The sequence below is a fragment of the Chanos chanos genome, chromosome 5, assembly GCF_902362185.1.
Source record: "Chanos chanos chromosome 5, fChaCha1.1, whole genome shotgun sequence".
NCBI classification, from domain to species: Eukaryota; Metazoa; Chordata; class Actinopteri; order Gonorynchiformes; family Chanidae; genus Chanos; species Chanos chanos.
The window spans coordinates 52,827,923-52,852,922 of record NC_044499.1 but is presented as its reverse complement, the minus strand read 5'-3'; the positions used below and the strand labels follow the sequence as shown (position 1 = coordinate 52,852,922).

Below are 25,000 nucleotides of genomic sequence, written 5' to 3'. Positions count from 1 at the left end.
GTGGAGACCAGGCCTGTTTATGCTGGTGCTGTTGGGTGAGGGTGTGGAGACCAGGCCTGTTTATGCTGGTGCTGTTGGGTGAGGGTGTGGAGACCAGGCCTGCTTATGGAGGTGCTGTTGGGTGAGGGTGTGGAGACCAGGCCTGTTTATGCTGGTGCTGTTGGGTGAGGGTGTGGAGACCAGGCCTGTTTATGCTGGTGCTGTTGGGTGAGGGTGTGGAGACCAGGCCTGTTTATGGAGGTGCTGTTGGGTGAGGGTGTGGAGACCAGGCCTGTTTATGCTGGTGCTGTTGGGTGAGGGTGTGGAGACCAGGCCTGTTTATGGAGGTGCTGTTGGGTGAGGGTGTGGAGACCAGGCCTGTTTATGGAGGTGCTGTTGGGTGAGGGTGTGGAGACCAGGCCTGTTTATGGAGGTGCTGTTGGGTGAGGGTGTGGAGACCAGGCCTGTTTATGGAGGTGCTGTTGGGTGAGGGTGTGGAGACCAGGCCTGTTTATGGAGGTGCTGTTGGGTGAGGGTGTGGAGACCAGGCCTGTTTATAGTGGTGCTGTTGGGTGAGGGTGTGGAGACCAGGCCTGCTTATGGAGGTGCTGTTGGGTGAGGGTGTGGAGACCAGGCCTGTTTATAGTGGTGCTGTTGGGTGAGGGTGTGGAGACCAGGCCTGTTTATGGAGGTGCTGTTGGGTGAGGGTGTGGAGACCAGGCCTCAGCACTGAATGGCTGTGTGAAAAGACACACAGAATGGCAAACCGCTAACCTCCTTTATGTCTTTAAGTTGTTTCGGAGGAGTAATTTCGGTTATTTTTTTAAGTTGTTTCGGAGGACCTTGGAGTGCAGTCAGCCAAAGGCCAGTGAGGTTTTACTGATGCCGTCCTGGACGCCCTCTTCAGGCAGGACCGGGTCAGGCAGGACCGGGTCAGGCAGGACCGGGTCAGGCAGCCCGGGTCAGGCAGGACCGGGTCAGGCAGCCCGGGTCAGGCAGGACCGGGTCAGGCAGGACCGGGTCAGGCAGCCCGGGTCAGGCAGGACCGGGTCAGGCTGCCCGGGTGGCGGCAGAGCTGGCCAACGGCCGTGAGAGGGGTGCCACCCGTGGTGAATGGAGGAGAGTGAGCAGCCTGTATGCAGCTCTGTATTTAAAATTTACCTGGCTTTTCCACGGCAAAGGAGGAGTGGTCCAGAAGGGTAGAGCCATGCTCAAACTGGGGTCTGTGAAGGTACAGAGGATAAAGCCTACAGTCACTGGACAGACTGGTGTCATGGCAGAACTGTTGTTGGATACCACCACCAGGAGAGAGGGATTAATGGGAGAGGACTGTGACTGCACCCAGGAACAGATTAAATATAAACAGAGCCAGTAGACAATCCTGTGTAACCCCTGGTTTCACTGGGAGTGATGGTGATTGCATCCCACTGACAGGCACAAACCCCCATGACATCACACAACTGCTCGAGAACATTTCAGTGACGCTCTATCGTTATTTGGCAAGATCATTTGATCCACAATATCAAAAACCTTCGTCGTGTCGGTAAAGGCAACGTAAAGGTCCGTGTTTTGCTCACTGCACCTTCTTCTGGAATGTCATGTCAAATGCATTTCTGCCTTTTCCGGAAGCAGCGTGAGGATGTTCTGAGTTTGAGTTGTGTGTCTGTTTACGGCTACCGGCCCAGAGCTCTCTTCACTTGGTTCCGTTATGTTTTCAGATCAGAGTGAACGGGTAGGGTGGTGTAGGGATTCAGACTGCCATTAGAACCTCAGACGCACACCCCTGTGGTCTACCAGGGTGTCAGATACACACACACACACACACACACACACACACACACACCTCAGGTCTACCAGTGAGTCAGATTCACACCCTGTTTTGTCTACACATGTTAAACCTGTCAGAGAAGACAAGCACCCCGATCAATCCAATTCTCCACCTGTGCCAGTTTTCACATTCTCCCTGATTAAACATTTAACGTTAAGCTCTGAACTCTTGACTTTATCCTATTATGCCAGATCAAGATAAAGCTTGGAAAATGTAATTAAGTGTGTTTTTAATCAGGTTAGGGTTTTTGGTCTCAGACAATACCCTCATATTCCACATGCTCTCACCTCTCATGATAGCATTCGCCATTCCTTTTCTTCTTTGGATTTTTTTTGGTGGCGCTGTCAGATACAGGCCCACATGTCTCAGTCAGCTCCCATTGGGAATAACCATGGAAACGGAGACTGGGATTCAGACGAGCCTTCACAGAAGTAGTTAAAGGACAGAGCAGGTGGGCTGACGAGTCCCAGACAGGCCAGAGAGAGAACAGGGCATGAGACTCTCTCCTTACAGACTACACTCCATCTCTGATGATCTTTCATTTAAGATATCAGAACAAATTAAACCGTAGCCCTGTGCATGTTTGTGCGTGTGTGTGTGTGTGTGTGTGTATTCATAAGGTGAGACTGAGTTACACTGCTGTCAGGAATACCACACAAGACTCCTTCTCTTGTCCCATGTCAGATGATATTCTGTTTTGAACATGTCACTCATCATTTTCCTTTGTTTAAAAGCCCTTTGCTCCAGTAGAGTCTCTGTCTTCTATAATAACTGAACAGTGCGAAACAGTCACAATTACACAAACAAACAAAAATGAATGATGCTATCTCACTCCTTTAGCAATCCCTTGAGCTGACACTGTTTTGGCAAATTTACACAGAGAACGAGGCTTACAGAGAGAAAAGAACAGAGAAGGCCTTTGGCTGTGTGAAACAAACAGGCTGTCACACGGTTTGGGAGAGTGTATCGCAGTTTTACACAATGAGAAATGAGTCACTATAAAAAGTTATAGATAGGGGGCTAATGAGGACTGATCTGTGTTTGGGAAAACAGACACTCTCTCTCTTCTCAGTCACAGATTTATGATGTCTGTGCATTTACTGAGCCCTTCTGTAAATACACCAATAGTTTTTGATTCATTTATCTCCAGCATTTTCAGTCTAAAGGTTATTTGTAAAACACAGGGTAGATGTGAATTGCTATTGATTAGATTCTAATTCAATTCTCTCCGTTTTTACCACAACAGCCCATCTCTCTCTCTCTCTCTCTCATTCAGTCTGTCTCTCTCTCCCTCTCTCTCATTCAGTCTGTCTCTCTCTCTCTCTCTCTCATTCAGTCTGTCTCTCTCTCCCTCTCTCTCTCATTCAGTCTGTCTCTCTCTCTCTCTCTCTCTCTCTCTTTCTCTCATTCAGTCTGTCTCTCTCTCCCTCTCTCTCTCATTCAGTCTGTCTCTCTCTCTCTCTCTCATTCAGTCTGTCTCTCTCTCTCTCTCTCTCTCTCACTCAGTCTCTCTCTCTCCCTCTCTCTCTCATTCAGTCTGTCTCTCTCTCTCTCTCTCTCTCTCTCTCTCTCTCATTCAGTCTGAATCTCTCTCTCTCTCTCTCTCTCTCATTCAGTCTGTCTCTCTCTCTCCCTCTCTCTCTCATTCAGTCTGTCTCTCTCTCCCTCTCTCTCTCATTCAGTCTGTCTCTCTCTCTCTCTCTCTCTCACTCAGTCTCTCTCTCTCCCTCTCTCTCTCATTCAGTCTGTCTCTCTCTCCCTCTCTCTCTCACTCAGTCTGTCTCTCTCTCTCCCTCTCTCTCTCATTCAGTCTATCTCTCCCTCTCTCTCTCATTCAGTCTATCTCTCTCTCTCCCTCTCTCTCTCATTCAGTCTGTCTCTCTCTCCCTCTCTCTCTCATTCAGTCTATCTCTCCCTCTCTCTCTCATTCAGTCTGTCTCTCTCTCAGTCTCTCTCTCTCCCTCTCTCTCTCATTCAGTCTGTCTCTCTCTCTCTCTCCCTCTCTCTCATTCAGTCTGTCTCTCTCTCTCTCTCCCTCTCTCTCATTCAGTCTGTCTCTCTCTCCCTCTCTCTCTCTCTCTCTCATTCAGTCTGAATGTCTCTCTCTCTCTCTCTCTCTCTCTCTCATTCAGTCTGAATCTCTCTCTCTCTCTCTCTATTCCTTCCCTTTTCTTTTTCTTCCTCTATTTTTGTCTTAAATGCTTGGAAATTGGACCTCAGTATCTTTTAACATGTTGTAGCAGTAGTCTTTTTCATTTGTATCCAAGGTGTTGTTTACTGGTCAAAGTCTCTCTCTCTTTCTCTTTTCACTCTCTCTCTCAAGACATTTGGGCCATTGTGCTAATTATGTCTGTATTTCTGACATGAAGAACATCAGATGCTCTGTTGCTCTCAGGTCATTACTGTGAAGGGATGTCTGTGGTCAGTTATGACTGGAGTCGAATGAAGTATTTTTATCTGTCCCAGGGTCTTGTTTTGTCCACTGGCCTCAGAGCTCTGTAGGGCATTAAACAGGTTTCCCAGGGTGGACATAGAGAACAGAGAGAACAGAGAGAGAGGGGGGGGTAGAGAGAGAAAGAGAGAGAGAATGAGAGAGGAGGAGAGAAAGATCAACTCATTGGAGTTAAGAAAGATTTTAATTCACCTACGGTTGATGCCACTTAAGACTAACACTCAGTCCAATCTGTACTCTGTACCTGTTTTTTTTTTTTGTTGGTGTGTGTGTGTGTGTGTGAGTGTATGAGTGTGTGTGTGTGTTATTCCCCCTCAGAGGACATTAGCATTTTGCGATGTTTTGAGCTCAGTCTTAGTGAATGTAACTGTGACAGGATTAACATTGTTCTGGCAAATGTCACAATCTCAGACACCATTTACAAAAGCCATTGCCCTCTTTTTTTAACCCAAAACAATTTTGAAAAGCCAAGCAGGGCCAAGGGTGTTTACACTGAAGGTCACACAGAGAGATAAGCTACTCTGTTAGGCGGCTGAGTGGAGATGAAAAAGAAGATGAGGGACATGAGAAGCGTTTGATCAGACTGAGACATCCAATGTCACGACTGCCCAGATCCACAGGGCCTCAGCAGTGCATGCGCTCTCTGTCATGTGACCTTCCTGAGAGAACGATTTCTCACTGGTTCAGCAGGTATGTTAGCATCCCTAAACCACCACTGCATTTAAGTCTCGAATTCTGAAGCCGATCTTCTGTAATGTTTTGTGTTTTAATCTTCAGTTTCTCTTAGTTTCGTAAGCATGTCAGAGAAAGCACATGTGAGTCATTTGTCTGTGTCTTTCATCAGCCTACTATCCACCAGACAGCTGAGGCTCCTGCTAAATTAAACCCACCAGAAACATGGATTTAAGGGATAGATTTTAAAAAAGCGGAGAAAGGAAGGTGTGGCCATACGATGTTCTCTTGCGTATACCTCTCATATTCTGTGAAAAATCTCAGCTTGATTTCTTCTCTGCTCATAGTACAGGCCAAGAGAGAGTAGAGAAATAAAAGAATTAAAAATGTTGCCTTAGCAACAATATTCTCCACTTAACTCCACATCCGTCTCTCTTTGCCCATGGATATGTTCTCCATCTTCTCCTCTGCATTTTCTGCACATCACAAGCCTCACTGTGTCAGGCATGTCAGACACCCCACCCCCGCATGACTCCCTCCTCCTCCTCCTCTTCCTCCACCTCCTCTGAGCACCCCCCCCCCCGGCCCCCGGGTCTTTGCGCATCAGAATATGTTCTGCATTCACACAAACGCCTTTGCTGTCACAGTAAATTTGACTCAGAGGGGTCCAGTAAACGCCCGCGGGAGACGTCATACAGGTGCTAACCTTCCCCTTCTGCTTCTCACAAATGTCACAGGGCCACCGTAATCAACTCATCCTCACAGAACCTCTCACAGGCATTTCCACCCCAGTTCTCTCACAGCCACCCGTGGATGTCTACTCTAGGGTCTACACTACACTCAAAACTACACTCTACACCGGTGTTTCTCAATCCTGCTCCTTGGGGACTCCTGCTCTGCACATTTTCCATCTTTCCCTGTTCTACCTACCGGACTGAACTCATCAGTGGCACTTTTGATTGGCTGAGCACACCTGATTTAATTAAGAGCATGTTAATCACACTAATCAGGTGTGTTTGGAGCAAGGGTAGATGGACAATATGCAGAGCAGGAGTCCCCCAGGAGCAGGATTGAGAACCACTGCTCTACGCTGCACTATACACTATACTATCCTATACCCTAAACTACACTCTACACTACACTACCCTATACCCTAAACTACACTCTACCCTACACTACCCTATACCCAAAACTACACTCTACACTATACCCAAAACTACACTCTACACTATACCCAAAACTACACTCTACACTACACTACCCTATACCCTAAACTACACTCTACACTACACTACCCTATACCCAAAACTACACTCTACACTATACTACCCTATACCCTAAACTACACTCTACCCTACACTACCCTATACCCAAAACTACACTCTACACTATACTACCCTATACCCAAAACTACACTCTACACTACACTACCCTATACCCTAAACTACACTCTACCCTACACTACCCTATACCCAAAACTACACTCTACACTATACTACCCTATACCCTAAACTACACTCTACCCTACACTACCCTATACCCAAAACTACACTTCACACTACACTACCCTATACCCAAAACTACACTCTATACTACACTACCCTATACCCTAAACTACACTCTACCCTACACTACCCTATACCCTAAACTACACTCTACCCTACACTACCCTATACCCTAAACTACACTCTATACTACACTACCCTATACCCTAAACTACACTCTACACTATACTACCCTATACCCAAAACTACACTCTACACTATACTACCCTATACCCTAAACTACACTCTACCCTACACTACCCTATACCCAAAACTACACTCTATACTACACTACCCTATACCCTAAACTACACTCTACACTACACTACCCTATACCCAAAACTACACTCTATACTACACTACCCTATACCCAAAACTACACTCTACACTATACTACCCTATACCCAAAACTACACTCTACACTATACTACCCTATACCCTAAACTACACTTCACACTACACTACCCTATACCCTAAACTACACTCTACCCTACACTACCCTATACCCAAAACTACACTCTATACTACACTACCCTATACCCTAAACTACACTCTACACTACACTACCCTATACCCAAAACTACACTCTACACTACACTACCCTATACCCTAAACTACACTCTACCCTACACTACCCTATACCCAAAACTACACTCTACCCTACACTACCCTATACCCAAAACTACACTCTATACTACACTACCCTATACCCTAAACTACACTCTACACTACACTACCCTATACCCTAAACTACACTCTACACTACACTACCCTATACCCTAAACTACACTCTACACTACACTACCCTATACCCTAAACTACACTCTACACTACACTACCCTATACCCAAAACTACACTCTACCCTACACTACCCTATACCCTAAACTACACTCTACCCTACACTACCCTATACCCTAAACTACACTCTACCCTACACTACCCTATACCCTAAACTACACTCTACACTGCACTACCCTATACCCAAAACTACACTCTACACTACACTACCCTATACCCTAAACTACACTCTACACTACACTACCCTATACCCAAAACTACACTCTATACTACACTACCCTATACCCTAAACTACACTCTACCCTACACTACCCTATACCCAAAACTACACTCTACACTACACTACCCTATACCCTAAACTACACTCTACACTACACTACCCTATACCCTAAACTACACTCTACACTACACTACCCTATACCCAAAACTACACTCTACACTATACTACCCTATACCCTAAACTACACTCTACACTACACTACCCTATACCCTAAACTACACTCTACACTACACTACCCTATACCCTAAACTACACTCTATACTACACTACCCTATACCCAAAACTACACTCTATACTACACTACCCTATACCCTAAACTACATTCTACCCTACACTACCCTATACCCTAAACTACACTCTACACTACACTACCCTATACCCTAAACTACACTCTACACTACACTACCCTATACCCTAAACTACACTCTACACTACACTACCCTATACCCTAAACTACACTCTACCCTACACTACCCTATACCCTAAACTACACTCTACACTACACTACCCTATACCCAAAACTACACTCTACCCTACACTACCCTATACCCTAAACTACACTCTATACTACACTACCCTATACCCTAAACTACAATCTACACTACACTACCCTATACCCTAAACTACACTCTACACTGCACTACCCTATACCCTAAACTACACTCTATCCTACACTACCCTATACCCAAAACTACACTCTATACTACACTACCCTATACCCTAAACTACACTCTACCCTACACTAACCTATACCCTAAACTACACTCTACCCTATACCCTAAACTACACTCTACACTGCACTACCCTATACCCAAAACTACACTCTACCCTACACTACCCTATACCCTAAACTACACTCTACACTACACTACCCTATACCCTAAACTACACTCTACACTACACTACCCTATACCCTAAACTACACTCTACCCTACACTACCCTATACCCAAAACTACACTCTACACTACATTACCCTATACCCTAAACTACACTCTACACTACACTACCCTATACCCAAAACTACACTCTACACTACACTACCCTATACCCAAAACTACACTCTACCCTACACTACCCTATACCCAAAACTACACTCTATACTACACTATCCTATACCCTAAACTACACTCTACACTACACTACCCTATACCCAAAACTACACTCTATACTACACTACCCTATACCCTAAACTACACTCTACACTACACTACCCTATACCCTAAACTACACTCTACCCTACACTACCCTGTACCCTAAACTACACTCTACACTACACTACCCTATACCCTAAACTACACTCTACACTACACTACCCTATACCCTAAACTACACTCCACACTACACTACCCTATACCCAAAACTACACTCTACCCTACACTACCCTATACCCTAAACTACACTCTACACTACACTACCCTATACCCTAAACTACACTCTACCCTACACTACCCTATACCCAAAACTACACTCTACCCTACACTACCCTATACCCTAGACTACACTCTACACTACACTACCCTATACCCTAAACTACACTCTACCCTACACTACCCTATACCCAAAACTACACTCGACACTACACTACCCTATACCCTAAACTACACTCTACACTACACTACCCTATACCCTAAACTACACTCTACACTACACTACCCTATACCCAAAACTACACTCTATACTACACTACCCTATACCCAAAACTACACTCTATACTACACTACCCTATACCCTAAACTACACTCTACCCTACACTACCCTATACCCAAAACTACACTCTACCCTACACTACCCTATACCCTAGACTACACTCTACACTACACTACCCTATACCCTAAACTACACTCTACCCTACACTACCCTATACCCAAAACTACACTCGACACTACACTACCCTATACCCTAAACTACACTCTACACTACACTACCCTATACCCTAAACTACACTCTACACTACACTACCCTATACCCAAAACTACACTCTATACTACACTACCCTATACCCAAAACTACACTCTATACTACACTACCCTATACCCTAAACTACACTCTACACTACACTACCCTATACCCTAAACTACACTCTACACTACACTACCCTATACCCAAAACTACACTCTACACTATACTACCCTATACCCAAAACTACACTCTACCCTACACTACCCTATACCCTAAACTACACTCTACACTACACTACCCTATACCCTAAACTACATTCTACCCTACACTACCCTATACCCTAAACTACACTCTACACTACACTACCCTATACCCAAAACTACACTTCACACTACACTACCCTATACCCTAAACTACACTCTACACTACACTACCCTATACCCTAAACTACACTCTACCCTACACTACCCTATACCCAAAACTACACTCTATACTACACTACCCTATACCCAAAACTACACTCTATCCTACACTACCCTATACCCAAAACTACACTCTACACTACACTACCCTATACCCTAAACTACATTCTACCCTACACTACCCTATACCCTAAACTACACTCCACACTACACTACCCTATACCCTAAACTACACTCTATACTACACTACCCTATACCCAAAACTACACTCTATACTACACTACCCTATACCCTAAACTACACTCTACCCTACACTAACCTATACCCTAAACTACACTCTACACTATACCCAAAACTACACTCTATACTACACTACCCTATACCCAAAACTACACTCTACACTACACTACCCTATTCCCTAAACTACACTCTACACTACACTACCCTATACCCTAAACTACACTCTACACTACACTACCCTATACCCTAAACTACACTCTACGCTACACTACCCTATACCCAAAACTACACTCTATACTACACTACCCTATACCCTAAACTACACTCTACACTACACTACCCTATACCCAAAACTACACTCTACACTATACTACCCTATACCCTAAACTACACTCTACCCTATACCCAAAACTACACTCTACACTACACTACCCTATACCCTAAACTACACTCTACCCTACACTAACCTATACCCTAAACTACACTCTACACTATACCCAAAACTACACTCTACACTACACTACCCTATACCCTAAACTACACTCTACCCTACACTACCCTATACCCTAAACTACACTCTACACTACACTACCCTATACCCTAAACTACACTCTACACTACACTACCCTATACCCTAAACTACACTCTACCCTACACTACCCTATACCCTAAACTACACTCTACACTACACTACCCTATACCCTAAACTACACTCTACCCTACACTACCCTATACCCAAAACTACACTTACAGAGTGGAGGGAAGTCACTGTAGAGAAGAGGAAAGGGCAGAGATTCACCTGCATGTGAAGATCTCACAGAGAGAGAATCAACTCTGGGCTTTGTGTTAATGGGAACTGATTATGGTCAATCTGATCATTTTATTTTTGATTTCTTTTTAAATGACGTTACATCTTTCCTACAATATCTCCAATCAAATCTGACTGTTTCTCCACCTCTGACTGTAATCAGGTTATAAGGCTGCTCTATCTCTCTCTGACCGTAAGCCTAACCCACAAACAAACACGCACACACACACATGCACACACGCACACACACACGCACACACACACGCACACACACACGCACACACACATTCACACACACACACACACACACACGCACACACACACACACGCACACACACACACACACACACACACACACGCACACACACACACACACATATACACACGCACACACACACACACACACACACACACACAGGTACACACACACACGCGCTGCAGTGACATCAGGAGGGTGGCCTCTGACATACACTATGCTGCCATATCACAGGTTTCCATGGTGATCTGTCTCTCCTGGAGTGACATCAAACCCCGCTCCCATCGCTAAAACATTAAACCAATTCAGTTAAACCTTATGAGTAGTTTGTCTACCGGATTAAAAGAGACGTGAGAGTTTCCTCGGGGGCAGGGGGAGAGAGGCCAGGAGCTGAAATGATATCCAGATAAGTGAAGACTTAAAGGAATTAGAGATATTCCAACCGAAGCAGAGGGGCCGTGTGAGAACTGTTAAAGAGGCTTTTATTAAAGAAGCTTTTAAACAGCCTTCATTGCATTAGCACATCCTCACTGATCTTACCACAAGCACTGCATCTTCCCCGCCACACGGCCCCAAGTGTGTGTGTGTGTGTGTGTGTGTGTGTGTAACCCATATATGACTGTGGTTATCAAGATGTGGTTGATTCCTGTTCTTTCATGTTAAGGAAGCAGTTAAATATAATATCCAACAGGCTATTCTTCAGGCCTTATCTCTAATTACTGATGAGAATCCATTTTGGAGAGAAGCCGCTGGAAAAATTGCTCTTAAAGCGGAAGTTCAGCCTTTTTCACGTTATGCATCCATTACAAAGCCTCGCCCTCAGGTAACAACATCATCAAAGCTCTGCTCTCCCTTTCTCGCTTTCACAAAGACAGTATGTTCCACTGTCTTTGGTTCCTCACGTTCTGAAATCCAGTAGGTACATCGGTCCGTGGCTTTCCAGGGTTCAGTGAGCGAAAAAATCAACTTTCTGTCCTGTTTGAAAGAACCGTGGTAAAAGATGCTGCTTGGTTCTACCTCCTGTTAACAGAAATCAGAACAGTGAACACTCCAGATTACACACCGTATGGAAGACCTGCTGCTCACAAGAACAAAGTATTTCTTTAAACCATTTGACATTTAAAGTAAAAAAAACCTGTAATACATTTGGGAATGAGTTGTTAAAAGATTCATCATCATTAATAATGTATTAGATCTACCAGGCTGTGGGAAAATATCCTTAGAGTAGGCGTGATGAAAAGCTGGGTGAGGTACAGACAAACCACATGAGTTACAGACAAACCACATGAGTTACAGACGAACTGTATGAGGTACAGACAAACCACATGAGTTACAGACGAACTGTATGAGGTACAGACAAACCACATGAGTTACAGACGAACTGTATGAGGTACAGACAAACCACATGAGTTACAGACGAACTGTGTGAGGTACAGATAAACCACATGAGTTACAGACAAACTGTATGAGGTACAGACAAACCACATGAGTTACAGACGAACTGTGTGAGGTACAGACAAACTGTATGAGTTACAGACAAACTGTATGAGGTACAGATGAACTGTGTGAGGTACAGACAAACCACATGAGTTACAGACAAACTGTATGAGTTACAGACGAACTGTATGAGGTACAGACAAACTGTATGAGTTACAGACGAATTGTGTAAGGTACAGACGAATTGTGTGAGGTACAGACGAATTGTGTTAGGTACAGACGAATTGTGTGAGGTACAGACGAATTGTGTGAGGTACAAACGAATTGTGTTAGGTACAGACGAATTGTGTGAGGTACAGATGAATTGTGTGAGGTACAGACGAATTGTGTGAGGTACAGATGAATTGTGTTAGGTACAGACGAATCGTCAGTTGAGGGTTATTATGGACATGTCACACTCCACAGACATTGTGGTGTTTACAGTGTGTACAACACTATAGAGTGTTTACAGTGTGTACAGCACTATAGAGTGTTTATGTCAGTGACATGTACTATGGCTGTCTGCCATCATGCACAGTGACACACTGAAGGATAGCCCATGAATTAAGATACGGTTATATATATATGCATGCCGTTTTGACCGGGGTAAACTCAGTAAACTTTCTTGCTTATCAAACAAAAGTTGTCTGTGTACTTTCTCGCATATGAAAAACCTCACAGACACCAGTGAAAACCATGATTTAAAATAGTGAAGTACACACACAGTCCATTCAAATCCCGTCCCGTTTCACTTCATTTTCATCTTGAAGTTTTCTTCATTGTTTTATTGATTTGAGTCAGTGAGAAATGCGTTTGGCTTCTGTGAGCCCTGTGTGTTGATGCTCAGGCTGCCAGTGAGGGAGCTTGACGTCCACATGACCACGTAGCTGAGCGGTTTTCTGTCATAAAATGCTGCTATTTAAAGTAGTGTTATGTTGTTCTGACAACGCTTGGTAAGTGTAATCTTTTTTTATTTTTTTGGATCATCTGAGCTGATTAAGGTGCATTTGGGGAAGGGAGTTGTGTTGAGAGGCGTAATTTTGATTGAAGGGCATGTAGGCGTGTCAGTGTGGGCGTGGCCATGCATTTCTGAATGCAGTGTGTTTTTATGTTGAAAGGAGCAAATGACACGTCTATTGTCATATTAACACTGAGTACAAAAACATACCTGGGGCTTTTGTTTTCTCTCTCAAACAAAACATTGCCGCGTAGCTTGTCTGCCCCCCCCGGGTTTATTTACAGACGTGTGAATTTTCTCCTTATCTCCTCTGCTCCAAACAGCACCTGTGTCTGAGTCAGTGGAAAGGAGCAGCACCTCTACTCCTCTCTCACATCATTCCCTGTGCCTCCTCAACTCCCTCCCCTCCACACACACACAAACACACACGCACACACACGCGCGCGCGCACACCACACACACACACACACACATACCTACACACACATCAGAAGTCTGACAAAAGGAAACTGTTGGAGTTTTTTATTGTGTGTCACATTGCAAACGACTCTGATCTGTTTCCTCATTAAGCTTTATCCTGGAGCAGGACGTCTCTGCTTATGAGAAGCCAGTGAAAGGTCTGAGGCTGACAACCCAAGGGGTCGTAAGGAGGAAGTGTATTTAAACTTTAAACTTCTATCTGGAGAAGTTTATTTTTCCCTGAGTGCTCCAAAGAGAGGGATTCTCACCCTTTTTCATTCAAACAGTCACACAGTTTCAGACAGTCACACAGTTTTTCAAGCACTTAGACTTCTAGATTTCTGTATTTCACCAAAACCACTTATTTTTCAATTCTACTTACAACATAAACGGTGTTAATGTTAATGTCATTAACAGTGCCGACAGTGTGGACAGCAGGGACGGTAAGATTCACCCATTCGCATCGGTGCATCAGCAAAAAAGTTCACGACGCAATTGCCCCAGTTAAAAAGTGTGCACCGGATACAGTTTTGGATGCATCATTTCTAACATCTTTGCATGGGCAAAATCTGATTTATGTATAATTAATAGTAGAGACCCTGTGCCTTTATTTTTTACAAATGTGACCAGTAATTTTATATTTAGATTGATTCCTCCGCTCTAAGTGTTTCTCGTTTCTCATGTCCACGGCTGTCAGTGGCCAAGTCTCACGCGAGTCGGAGGCGTGTCCGGGCGAGTCACAGATTATCATGGAGGAGGGAGAGCTATACACATTCCACCCAATTGCTACATATCAAATGTTTGGCGACACTTTGGATTTTCCAAGTGAGACGGACAATTTTGACTAGAAGCATGCAATTAGCAAAATATGCCGTGCCGCTATAAAGTGCACAGGTAACATGACTAACTTACGTACTCACCCGAAGCAGCGTCATGCTCTGACTGGGAATGCAGGATTGCAGTACTAGGGACACACATGTGTGAAGTAAAAATGACATTTTTCAGTGAATTTAAGACTTGCTGTCTGTTTAAGAAGGACCAAAGAAATAAAATCAAACTATCTGAACCATACTGAATTCTGTTACCTCTGCGTTGTGTCGCTACAAGCACAGGCCCGCGCTGGACTCGGACCGGGATGGGAGACAGGCGAGGAGGCTAAAACATGGACGCTAGCATGGGGTGGACGCTAGGTGTCGGGGGAGTGAGGTGTACTTACTGCACAGCCCTCTACTCACTCGCTAAAGTTAAACTACATAGCATGATATTCTTCTGCATCGCATCATATCAACTCCCTCCCCTCCCCTCCACACACACACACACACACACACACACACACATACACACACACATACACACACACACATACACACACATACACACACACACACACACACACACACTCACACACATACACGCACACACACACTCACACACACACACACACACTCACGCACTCACACACACACACATACCAACTACATAGCATGACATTCTTCTGCATTGCATCGTATCAACTCCCTCCCCTCCACACAAACACACACACACACACACACATACACACACACACACACACGCACTCACGCACTCACGCACTCACACATACACACACCAACTACATAGCGTGATATTCTTCTGCATTGCATCGTATCAACTCCCTCCCCTCCACACACACACACACATACACACACACATACACACACACACACACGCACGCACACACACACACACATGCGCGCGCACGCACACACACACACACACACACCAACTACATAGCATGATATTCTTCTGCATTGCATCGTATCAACTCCCTCCCCTCCACACACACACACACACACACACACACTCACACTCACACACACACGCGCGCGCGCACGCGCACACACACACTACTCTTTCGCTACCATTACAACTACATAGCATGATATTCTTCTGCATTGCATCATATCACACTGAATCACATTGTGTTGAATCAAATGGTGTCAAATCTCACTGCATTGCAATAGGAGTGAATCGTATCGTATCGCATTAGTGGTTGCTTCATATGTATCCTTAATGTATCAGATCGTTGGCAATGCATCGAGATGTGTATCGCATCGGCCTCAGTGATGGAGATGCACATCCCTAGTGGACAGTGAAACTGTGAATGATTTTATTAATGTCACTTGGGTAGCAGAAAAAAAGCCCTCTTTTCCCGGTCGTCTATCAGCACACAGTCCTGGACACTGGACAGATTATATTAGAGAGAGAGGGGAGGAGAAATCCGCGTTTTCAATTAGAGTGTGATGGAGACGCAGAGCGTCTCCTCCTCCTCTCTGAACGTGTCCTCCTCTTTTAATGTCTCCTCCTCCTCTCTGAACGTGTCCTCCTCTTTTAATGTCTCCTCCTCTCTGAACGTGTCCTCCTCTTTTAATGTCTCCTCCTCTCTGAACGTGTCCTCCTCTTTTAATGTCTCCTTCTCCTCTCTGAACGTGTCCTCCTCTTTTAATGTCTCCTCCTCCCTGAAGCTGCTCTTTGTTTATTGGCTCAAATCTGAAAATGGTGGTTCACGATGTGTAGGAATAAACACAGCCCACATGCTGCAGAGGACATCAATCAATGTCAGTCACTCGCTAAACAAACCTTCCTTTTTCCGGCAAGTTCTTCCCCCTGGCCTTCCTCAGCAGGGCTGCACAGACAGATATGAATATGTATTGGATCCGCGATAAGGAGACAGACTTTTCTGAAGCAGCAGCATTTTTGAGACAGTCGTCTGAGAGAGACTGCTCCTGACTCGAGCTACTCTCTGTCCTACAACCATCAATAACCATGAATGGACATGTCAGAGACTCGCTCTGTGTGTGTGTGTGTGTGTTTGTGTGTTTGTGTGTGTGTGTGTGTGTGTGTGTGTGTGTGTGTGTGTGTGTGTGTGTGTGTGTTTAAGAGAAAGAGCAGTTGTCAAGGGCCTGGTGCATTCTCATAATGGAAGTTGCAGGGAAGCACACAATTTATAGAGAAGAGAGACAGTGACGTGGAGTGATTGGGTCTGGTCTGTGTGTGTGAGTCTGTGTGTGTCTACGTGAGTCTGTGTGTGTGTGTCTCTGTGTGAGTCTGTGTGTGTGTGTGTGTGTGTGTGTGTGTGTTTACGTGAGTCTGTGTGTGTGTGTGTGTGTGTGTGTGTGTGTCTACGTGAGTCTGTGTGTGTGTGTGTCTCTGTGTGAGTCTGTGTGAGTCTGTGTGTGCGTGTGCGTGTGTGTGTGTGTGTGTGTGTGTGTGTGTGTGTGTGTATTTGTGTAGGAGAATACCTGCAGATTCCACCTCTCCCTCCCCTTCCCATAAACAGTCACATCCATTTTTTTCTTGGTGTTAATTAATGAGCAGGGTGTTAATTAAAGCCAAAGTCGTGCTTACTGCCCCTGTCTCCTTCAGACAAACAACTTATATCCACACACAGAACAGACAGACAACTTATATCCACACTCTCAGAATAGACAGACAACTTATATCCACACTCTCAGAATAGACAGATGACTTATATCCACACTCTCAGAATAGACAGATGACTTATATCCACACTCTCAGAATAGACAGATGACTTATATCCACACTCTCAGAATAGACAGATGACTTATATCCACACTCTCAGAATAGACAGATGACTTATATCCACACTCTCAGAATAGACAGATGACTTATATCCACACTCTCAGAATAGACAGATGACTTATATCCACACTCTCAGAATAGACAGATGACTTATATCCACACTCTCAGAATAGACAGATGACTTATATCCACACTCTCAGAATAGACAGATGACTTATATCCACACTCTCAGAATAGACAGATGACTTATATCCACACTCTCAGAATAGACAGATGACTTATATCCACACTCTCAGAATAGACAGATGACTTATATCCACACTCTCAGAATAGACAGATGACTTATATCCACACTCTCAGAATAGACAGATGACTTATATCCACACTCTCAGAATAGACAGATGACTTATATCCACACTCTCAGAATAGACAGATGACTTATATCCACACTCTCAGAATAGACAGATGACTTATATCCACACTCTCAGAATAGACAGATGACTTATATCCACACTCAAAGAACAGATTAACCAACAGGGTGTACAATTAATGAGCCATAGCACCATATACATTCATTATCACAAACACACGTTTATACATTTATAACCATGTTTACTCTCTCCATCACACAAATACACACACACACACACACACACACAAACATTACCCTCATCCTTCTCTCTCATTATCAAAAGCAAAAATCTTTTCTTTCTTTGTCCTGATGGATGTACAGGGGAATGTGACTGAAAACAGCCAGAAAAGAGAGAGAGAGTGAAGCAAACAGCCAGAAAAGAGAGAGACAGGTGAACAGACAGAGAAGGGAGAGAGACAGGTGGACAGACAGAAAAGAGAGAGAGAGACAAGTGAACAGACAGAAAAGAGAGAGAGACAGGTGAACAGACAGAAAAGAGAGAGAGAGACAGGTGAACAGACAGAAAAGAGAGAGAGAGGCAGGTGAACAGACAGAAAAGAGAGAGAGAGACAGGTGAACAGACAGAAAAGAGAGAGAGACAGGTGAACAGATTGCCCTGACAAGGCTTTGTCCTTTCAGCTGTATGTGACTCAGTGTTGACATGATGGCCAGTTTTCAGACAGCACAGACTGCCTGAGGCCTCCAGCTCTCCCTCCCCCATCTTCCTTTCTAACGCCCCCCCCGGCCTTCTTCCCCTAACCTCCGTGACAGTAATTACGTTTAAATTACAGTCTAATGTTTTTTTTTCCTCTGCCACAGAATGCACTCATTCATTCATTCATTCATTCAGTAGTCATGCTATTCTGAGGCCAGAGGAGAGAGTATGGGGAGTGTGTCAGAGAGGAGCAGTGTGTGACTGAGGAGAAAGGGGAGCAGATGAAATGGAGCGACTTCCAACACATCCTGCTCATTTAAAGTGTGTCTTTTTTTTCTCTTGTTGTTGGTGAATCTTCTTGTTTTGTGGTTTTGTGATTTGGTGTGTCAGGAGCATGAGTTAGCTTTATGCAGCGCTGAGGTATGATTACAGGAGCAGGTCTGTCTTCCTCAAACACTACCTTTCCATTATTGTTGTTTACATGTGTACTCACACAGTGACAACAGCTATGAAGCCAAACAAACAAATGCAACAGATAGAAACAGAGAGAGAGCGAGAGAGAGCGAGACAGAAAGATAGAGAGAGAGAGAGTGAAAGAGAGAGAGCGAGAGAGAGAGATAGAGAGAGAGAGATAGAGAGAGAGAGGATGAGAAAGCAGAAAAGTGAGAAAAAGGAGAGAGAGACAGAGTGAGAGAGAGTGAAAGAGAGATAGAGAGTGAAAGAGAGATAGAGAGAGAGAGAGAGAGAGAGAGAGAGCGTGCGAGCGAGACAGAGAGATAGAGAGAGAGAGGATGAGAAAGCAGAAAAGTGAGAAAAAGGAGAGGGAGACAGAGAGAGAGGGAGAAGATTAGAAGATGCGGGATGTTCTTCACTCTGGTGTGCTCTGTGAATTCTTAGAGGTTTTTTGCTGCAGTGATTCAGTAGTGTCTCTGTCCCTGTCGTCCGTGTCCGTGAGCGTGCCCAGTCAACGCCCCCCCCCCCTCCCATCCCTCTGCTGCTCCCCTCCCGCCGCCCCGCCCACCTCTCTGGGATGTGACATTAATGTCAAAACAGTGTTATCTGTGTAAGTGCAGTCACCGCGAGTTCCCGCCAAAACACGCCCAGTACTCCATCTGTGTCCTCTCTCTGTCTTCACTCTTCTCCTTTTCTCCTCTCTTTGTCTTCACTCTTCTACTTTTCTCCTTTCTCTGTCTTCACTCTTCTCCTTTTCTCCTCTCTCTGTCTTCACTCTTCTCCTTTTCTCCTCTCTCTGTCTTCACTCTTCTCCTTTTCTCCTCTCTTTGTCTTCACTCTTCTGCTTTTCTCCTCTCTCTGTCTTCACTCTTCTCCTTTTCTCCTCTCTCTGTCTTCACTCTTCTGCTTTTCTCCCCGTTCGGAGGAGAGGAGCAGCACTGGGAGACCTCCAGTTTATCATGAGTGTGTGTGGTGAGGAAGAGCATGGTGATGATGAAGATATATTGTCGTGTGGATGTGATGTAATAATGTGTGATGAATTTTTGCACGCACGCACACACACACACACACACACACACACACACACACATGCTTTTTCTCACTCAGAGATATGACACATTTGTAATCTTCTGTTGCAGGTGTAAGGAGGGCTACAAAGGACTGCGCTGTGACCAGTTTGTTCCCAAGACCGACTCCATCTTATCTGACCCAAGTTGGTATCCCCTTCTGCTGCCTTTATCTTTGAGAGTGAGAGAAGAAAATATGAGAAAACTATTTGTTTGGTTTTACCCAGGAGAGACACACACACATATTACTCTGGTCAAGGAAAACAGAAAGTTATTGAGTCAGGTACTGCCCTCTGGCCACATCAAGATACAGTACAGATATCTCTTTAAAACTCCCCTCAGCTGGGAACAAAAAGAAAAGAAAGTTTACTTTTTTAATATTTTTAGCCCTCCTTTTCATCCACCTTCAGGTGTGCTCTCTCTCTCTCTCTCTCTCTCTGTGTCTGTCTCCTGAGAAGAAAACTCATTCCTGTCCAGTTGTCGTAAAGTCAGACTGGCTGAAGTGGCTAATTACCTCGGTGTGTTTGTGCTAAACCTGCGGCGGGGAACAGCTCCCTGCTTTCAGCAGAATCTGACTTTGCTTTTAATCAACACGTTTTTTTTTCTATATGCTAATGCTTGGTTTTAAAGGCCAGTGTTTACCTGTCAGCATTCATAATGTGGGTCCTGGGTGTGAATCAGTCACACGCTGGGGTCCAGAGGAACCCCCTCCCAAAGCATGTCACAGGACCCAAACGAATTATCATATTCACAGGACCCAAAATAATTAAGATATTCACAGAGCCCAGGCTAATTAACATATTCATATATTTGCGCACTGTGATGGGTGCTATAAACAGCTTTCTGTCCCCCATATTACGGTTCCATGTAAAAGTACGACTACTTAACTTCCCAACACACCGCACGTGACTCCATCTGTCTGACTACAGGCGGGAAAGGGGAAGTGACGTCAGGCGAAATGGTGAAAACCCCCCTCGTGCCGTGCGTGACTCCATCAGAGCGTTAATGTGGTGAACAGAGGTTCTCTCTAAAACTACGTCACTCTCTGTTCTACGTCTGTTCTACGTCACCGGTCTGTGCCAGCAGCACAGGAGATGGTTCTCTCCTTTATTATTATTTCATATTATATCCCTGTGCAGTACATGCCCAGTCACAATGGGATGTGAATGAGCTGCGTGTGTTGCCGTGACTACAGAAATGTTGGAAACCAAAACTTAATTAGCGTGTAGAGGAAGGAGAAAGATTCAGGCTGATGGAAAGTCCACGTGCTCAGCTCACGGAGGCTAACATAGAGTTCCTCTCCAGCAAAATCAATGCAAGACTGTGATGGTCGTGAGCTAAAATGAGAACTGCGGAGTGCAGAGAGAGAAAGCTGCTCTGAGCCTGGGCAGCAGGATAATAACTACATTAATCAACAATGACTCATCTGTCGTAACAATTAAGCCTGTAAAATATCATCAAACGAGTCAGAACCCAGAAACTTTACTGCCTCTCTGCGTGTATTTGTTTTGGCTCCAGACACTGAACTGTGTTTACTGCAATGATATCAAATATACAGAGAGAGCGCTCTTAGCATGAAATGTGTGAGATTAATTCAGATTAGTTCAGCTTTAGGATGAAATCCCATTGTATGGTAGTCTGTTTGACTTCCTGCCGCGCTAGGCTAATTAGCTTTTCAGCGACTGACAGACAAACTGTCATTAAAGGCTGTGGACAAACGGAGCGCAGAGAGAGAGAGATGGGGCTGGCCGTGGTGGTATTAAACGCTGAAACAGGGGTTTGGGTGTTAGGGTTAGGGGTTTGAAACAGGGGTTAGGGTGTTAGGGTGTTAGGGGTTTGAAACAGGGGTTAGGGTGTTAGGGTGTTAGGGGTTTGAAACAGGGGTTTGGGTGTTAGGGTTAGGGATTTGAAACAGGGGTTTGGGTGTTAGGGTGTTAGGGTTAGGGGTTTGAAACAGGGGTTAGGGTGTTAGGGTGTTAGGGGTTTGGGTGTTAGGGTGTTAGGGTTAGGGGTTTGAAACAGGGGTTTGGGTGTTAGGGTTAGGGGTTTGAAACAGGGGTTTGGGTGTTAGGGTGTTAGGGTTAGGGGTTTGAAACAGGGGTTTGGGTGTTATGGTTAGGGGTTTGAAACAGGGGTTTGGGTGTTAGGGTGTTAGGGTGTTAGGGGTTTGAAACAGGGGTTTGGGTGTTAGGGTTAGGGGTTTGAAACAGGGGTTTGGGTGTTAGGGTGTTAGGGTTAGGGGTTTGAAACAGGGGTGTGGTATTAAACGGGTGTTAGGGTTAGGGGTTTGAAACAGGGGTTTGGGTGTTAGGGTGTTAGGGTTAGGGGTTTGAAACAGGGGTTTGGGTGTTAGGGTTAGGGGTTTGAAACAGGGGTTTGGTATTAAACGGGTGTTAGGGTTAGGGGTTTGAAACAGGGGTGTGGGTGTTAGGGTGTTAGGGTTAGGGGTTTGAAACAGGGGTGTGGTATTAAACGGGGGTTAGGGGTTTGGAACAGGGGTTTGGGTGTTAGGGTGTTAGGGTTAGGGGTTTGAAACAGGGGTGTGGTATTAAACGGGGGTTAGGGGTTTGGAACAGGGGTTTGGGTGTTAGGGTGTTAGGGTTAGGGGTTTGAAACAGGGGTTTGGGTGTTTCTCTGTGAATGAAAGGAAGCAGAGATGGGATGAAGACAGAGCTGGGTAGATCCTGGCTGGATAAGAGACGCTGGGTCACCATTTCTCTCAGCTGGCTTAGTCATACATACCCTCTTCATAAGGACTTCCATAACAAGTAACAAGGATAGATTCAGATCTGATATATTCTGTCAAATACAACTACATATGCACACACACACACACTACACATGCACACACGCACACACATGCACACACACACACACACTACACATGCGCACACACACGCACGCACACGCACACACACACACACCCACACACCCACACACACACACCTACACACTACACATGCACACACCCCACACACTTACACTGTACACACATCCCACACACTGCACATGCACGCCCACACCCACACACTTACACTGTACACACATACACACACATACATTCGCACACCGCACACACAGACACACACCACACTGCAGTCAGTCTCAGAAGAATGGAGATGTCACAGTGTAAAATTTGGAAACTGGGACAGTCGGCGTTAGGAATTGCTGGAACCTCTGAGTGAAAGCTGTAGTTGTTCCAGACAATGCAGGTGTGTAAATAGTCTCAGCTTTAGAAGGGCAGGTTCTTTAAAGAATAGCAACGTTATAGACACACAGATCTGTGAGCTCAGACAGCCTGGATGCCGTGATGTGATCAACAGAAAGTCAGTTCTCTATTTATCCTCCACACGGCTGCATTCTGTCATAAGGACAGCATTCAGGGGCGCCTTGCTGCCTTGCTAATTTAGGATCAATGATAAAGTCATTAGATAAGTCGATGCAGAGTTCAGCTAGCACTGATGAGTGTGGTGAAGAAGCTCTCGCTGATTAAACCAAGCACTTGGTAGTGGACTTCATGAGGACAAGTTCCCCGGTTCCCATCTGTCATTGGTAATAGAGAACCATGAGGACATATACTGGGCTTTGGCTGGGCTTTTATTGGAGTCCATTTAAGATGGTCAATCCCCTGGAACCAAACCCGCACACTTTTATAATCCCCACAAAACAGCACAATCAAAAACATAAAAACATCTCTTTCACTGGCGGGAGTTTCCAAAAGCTATTACAGCCTGAATGAAAGAGAAGTATTTGGGAGAAGAGAGAGAGAGAAAGGTGAGGGAGAGTCTGAGGAGAGTCTTTTAGTGGTGCTGGAGTATGAATCGTGTCTCTGTCAGAGATCTTCAACAGAGAGTGAATTGGAAACCAAACATGTCAGTCAGAGGCTAACTCACTATCAGTTCTGAGAGAGTGACATCATCCACCTCAGTTCCAGCCCTGTCTTCTCACACACACACAGTTTTGTCAATTAGTGCATCAGCAGCGTTCTGCTCAACAGAGTGAGAGACAGACCCCCCTCCCACAATATCACTGGCCCCTCCCACACCAGTACTGCCCCCTAACAGAATATCACTGACCCCTCCCATGTTATTACTGCCCCATCCCACAATATCACTGCCCCCCCCCATATCATTGTTGCTCCTCCTATGATATCACTGATCCCTCCCACATCAATACTGCCCCCTCCCATAATACGACTGACCCCTCCCACATCATAACTGACCCCACCCATTTTTCACTGGCCCCTCCCACACCATCATTGCCCACAGCATTACTAGCATCTCCTGTACAATTATTGGCCTCTCCCCGAATATCGCTCGCTCCTCCTACACCATCATTGCCTCCTCCACATCCTTACTAGCTCCTCCTACATCATCAGTGGCTCCTCCTACATCATTGCTGACCCCTCCTACACCATCACAGTGAGATAGAGTGGTGACTAGAGTAACGGACGGGGGTGAAATCCTTTGCTGTTCTTTTCTTTCTCTTCCTTAGCTCTGTTTTTTAGTTCTGTTTTAGTTGATGGAGATGAACGAGTTAATCCAGATGAAAGTCTCTGATTAGCGGCACTGTAAGACAAACAGATACAGTGAGCTGTGCCATCGTGCTCATAGAGGAAACACATTATGTCAGATTACACACTCTCATTCTCCTTGGCCTGTCTCTTTTCAACCTTGTTTTTAATTCCAGCCCACTGAGGCCACTGTCTGTTTTCTTCATGTCCTGTTTGTCTGACACCCTCTGCATCTTTATTCACTT

The 25,000-nt window shown here is 45.0% G+C and overlaps 1 protein-coding gene across 1 annotated transcript in view; it reads left to right on the top strand.

Annotated features, from left to right (window-relative positions):
• The window catches only part of nrg3b (neuregulin 3b), a 156,876-nt gene that overhangs the window by 103,832 nt on the left and 28,044 nt on the right, over positions 1-25,000 (top strand). Inside the window, exon 3 of the mRNA XM_030775172.1 lies at positions 20,315-20,388. Coding sequence (XP_030631032.1) covers positions 20,315-20,388 — 74 coding nt within the window. The remainder of the gene's footprint in view (positions 1-20,314; positions 20,389-25,000) is intronic.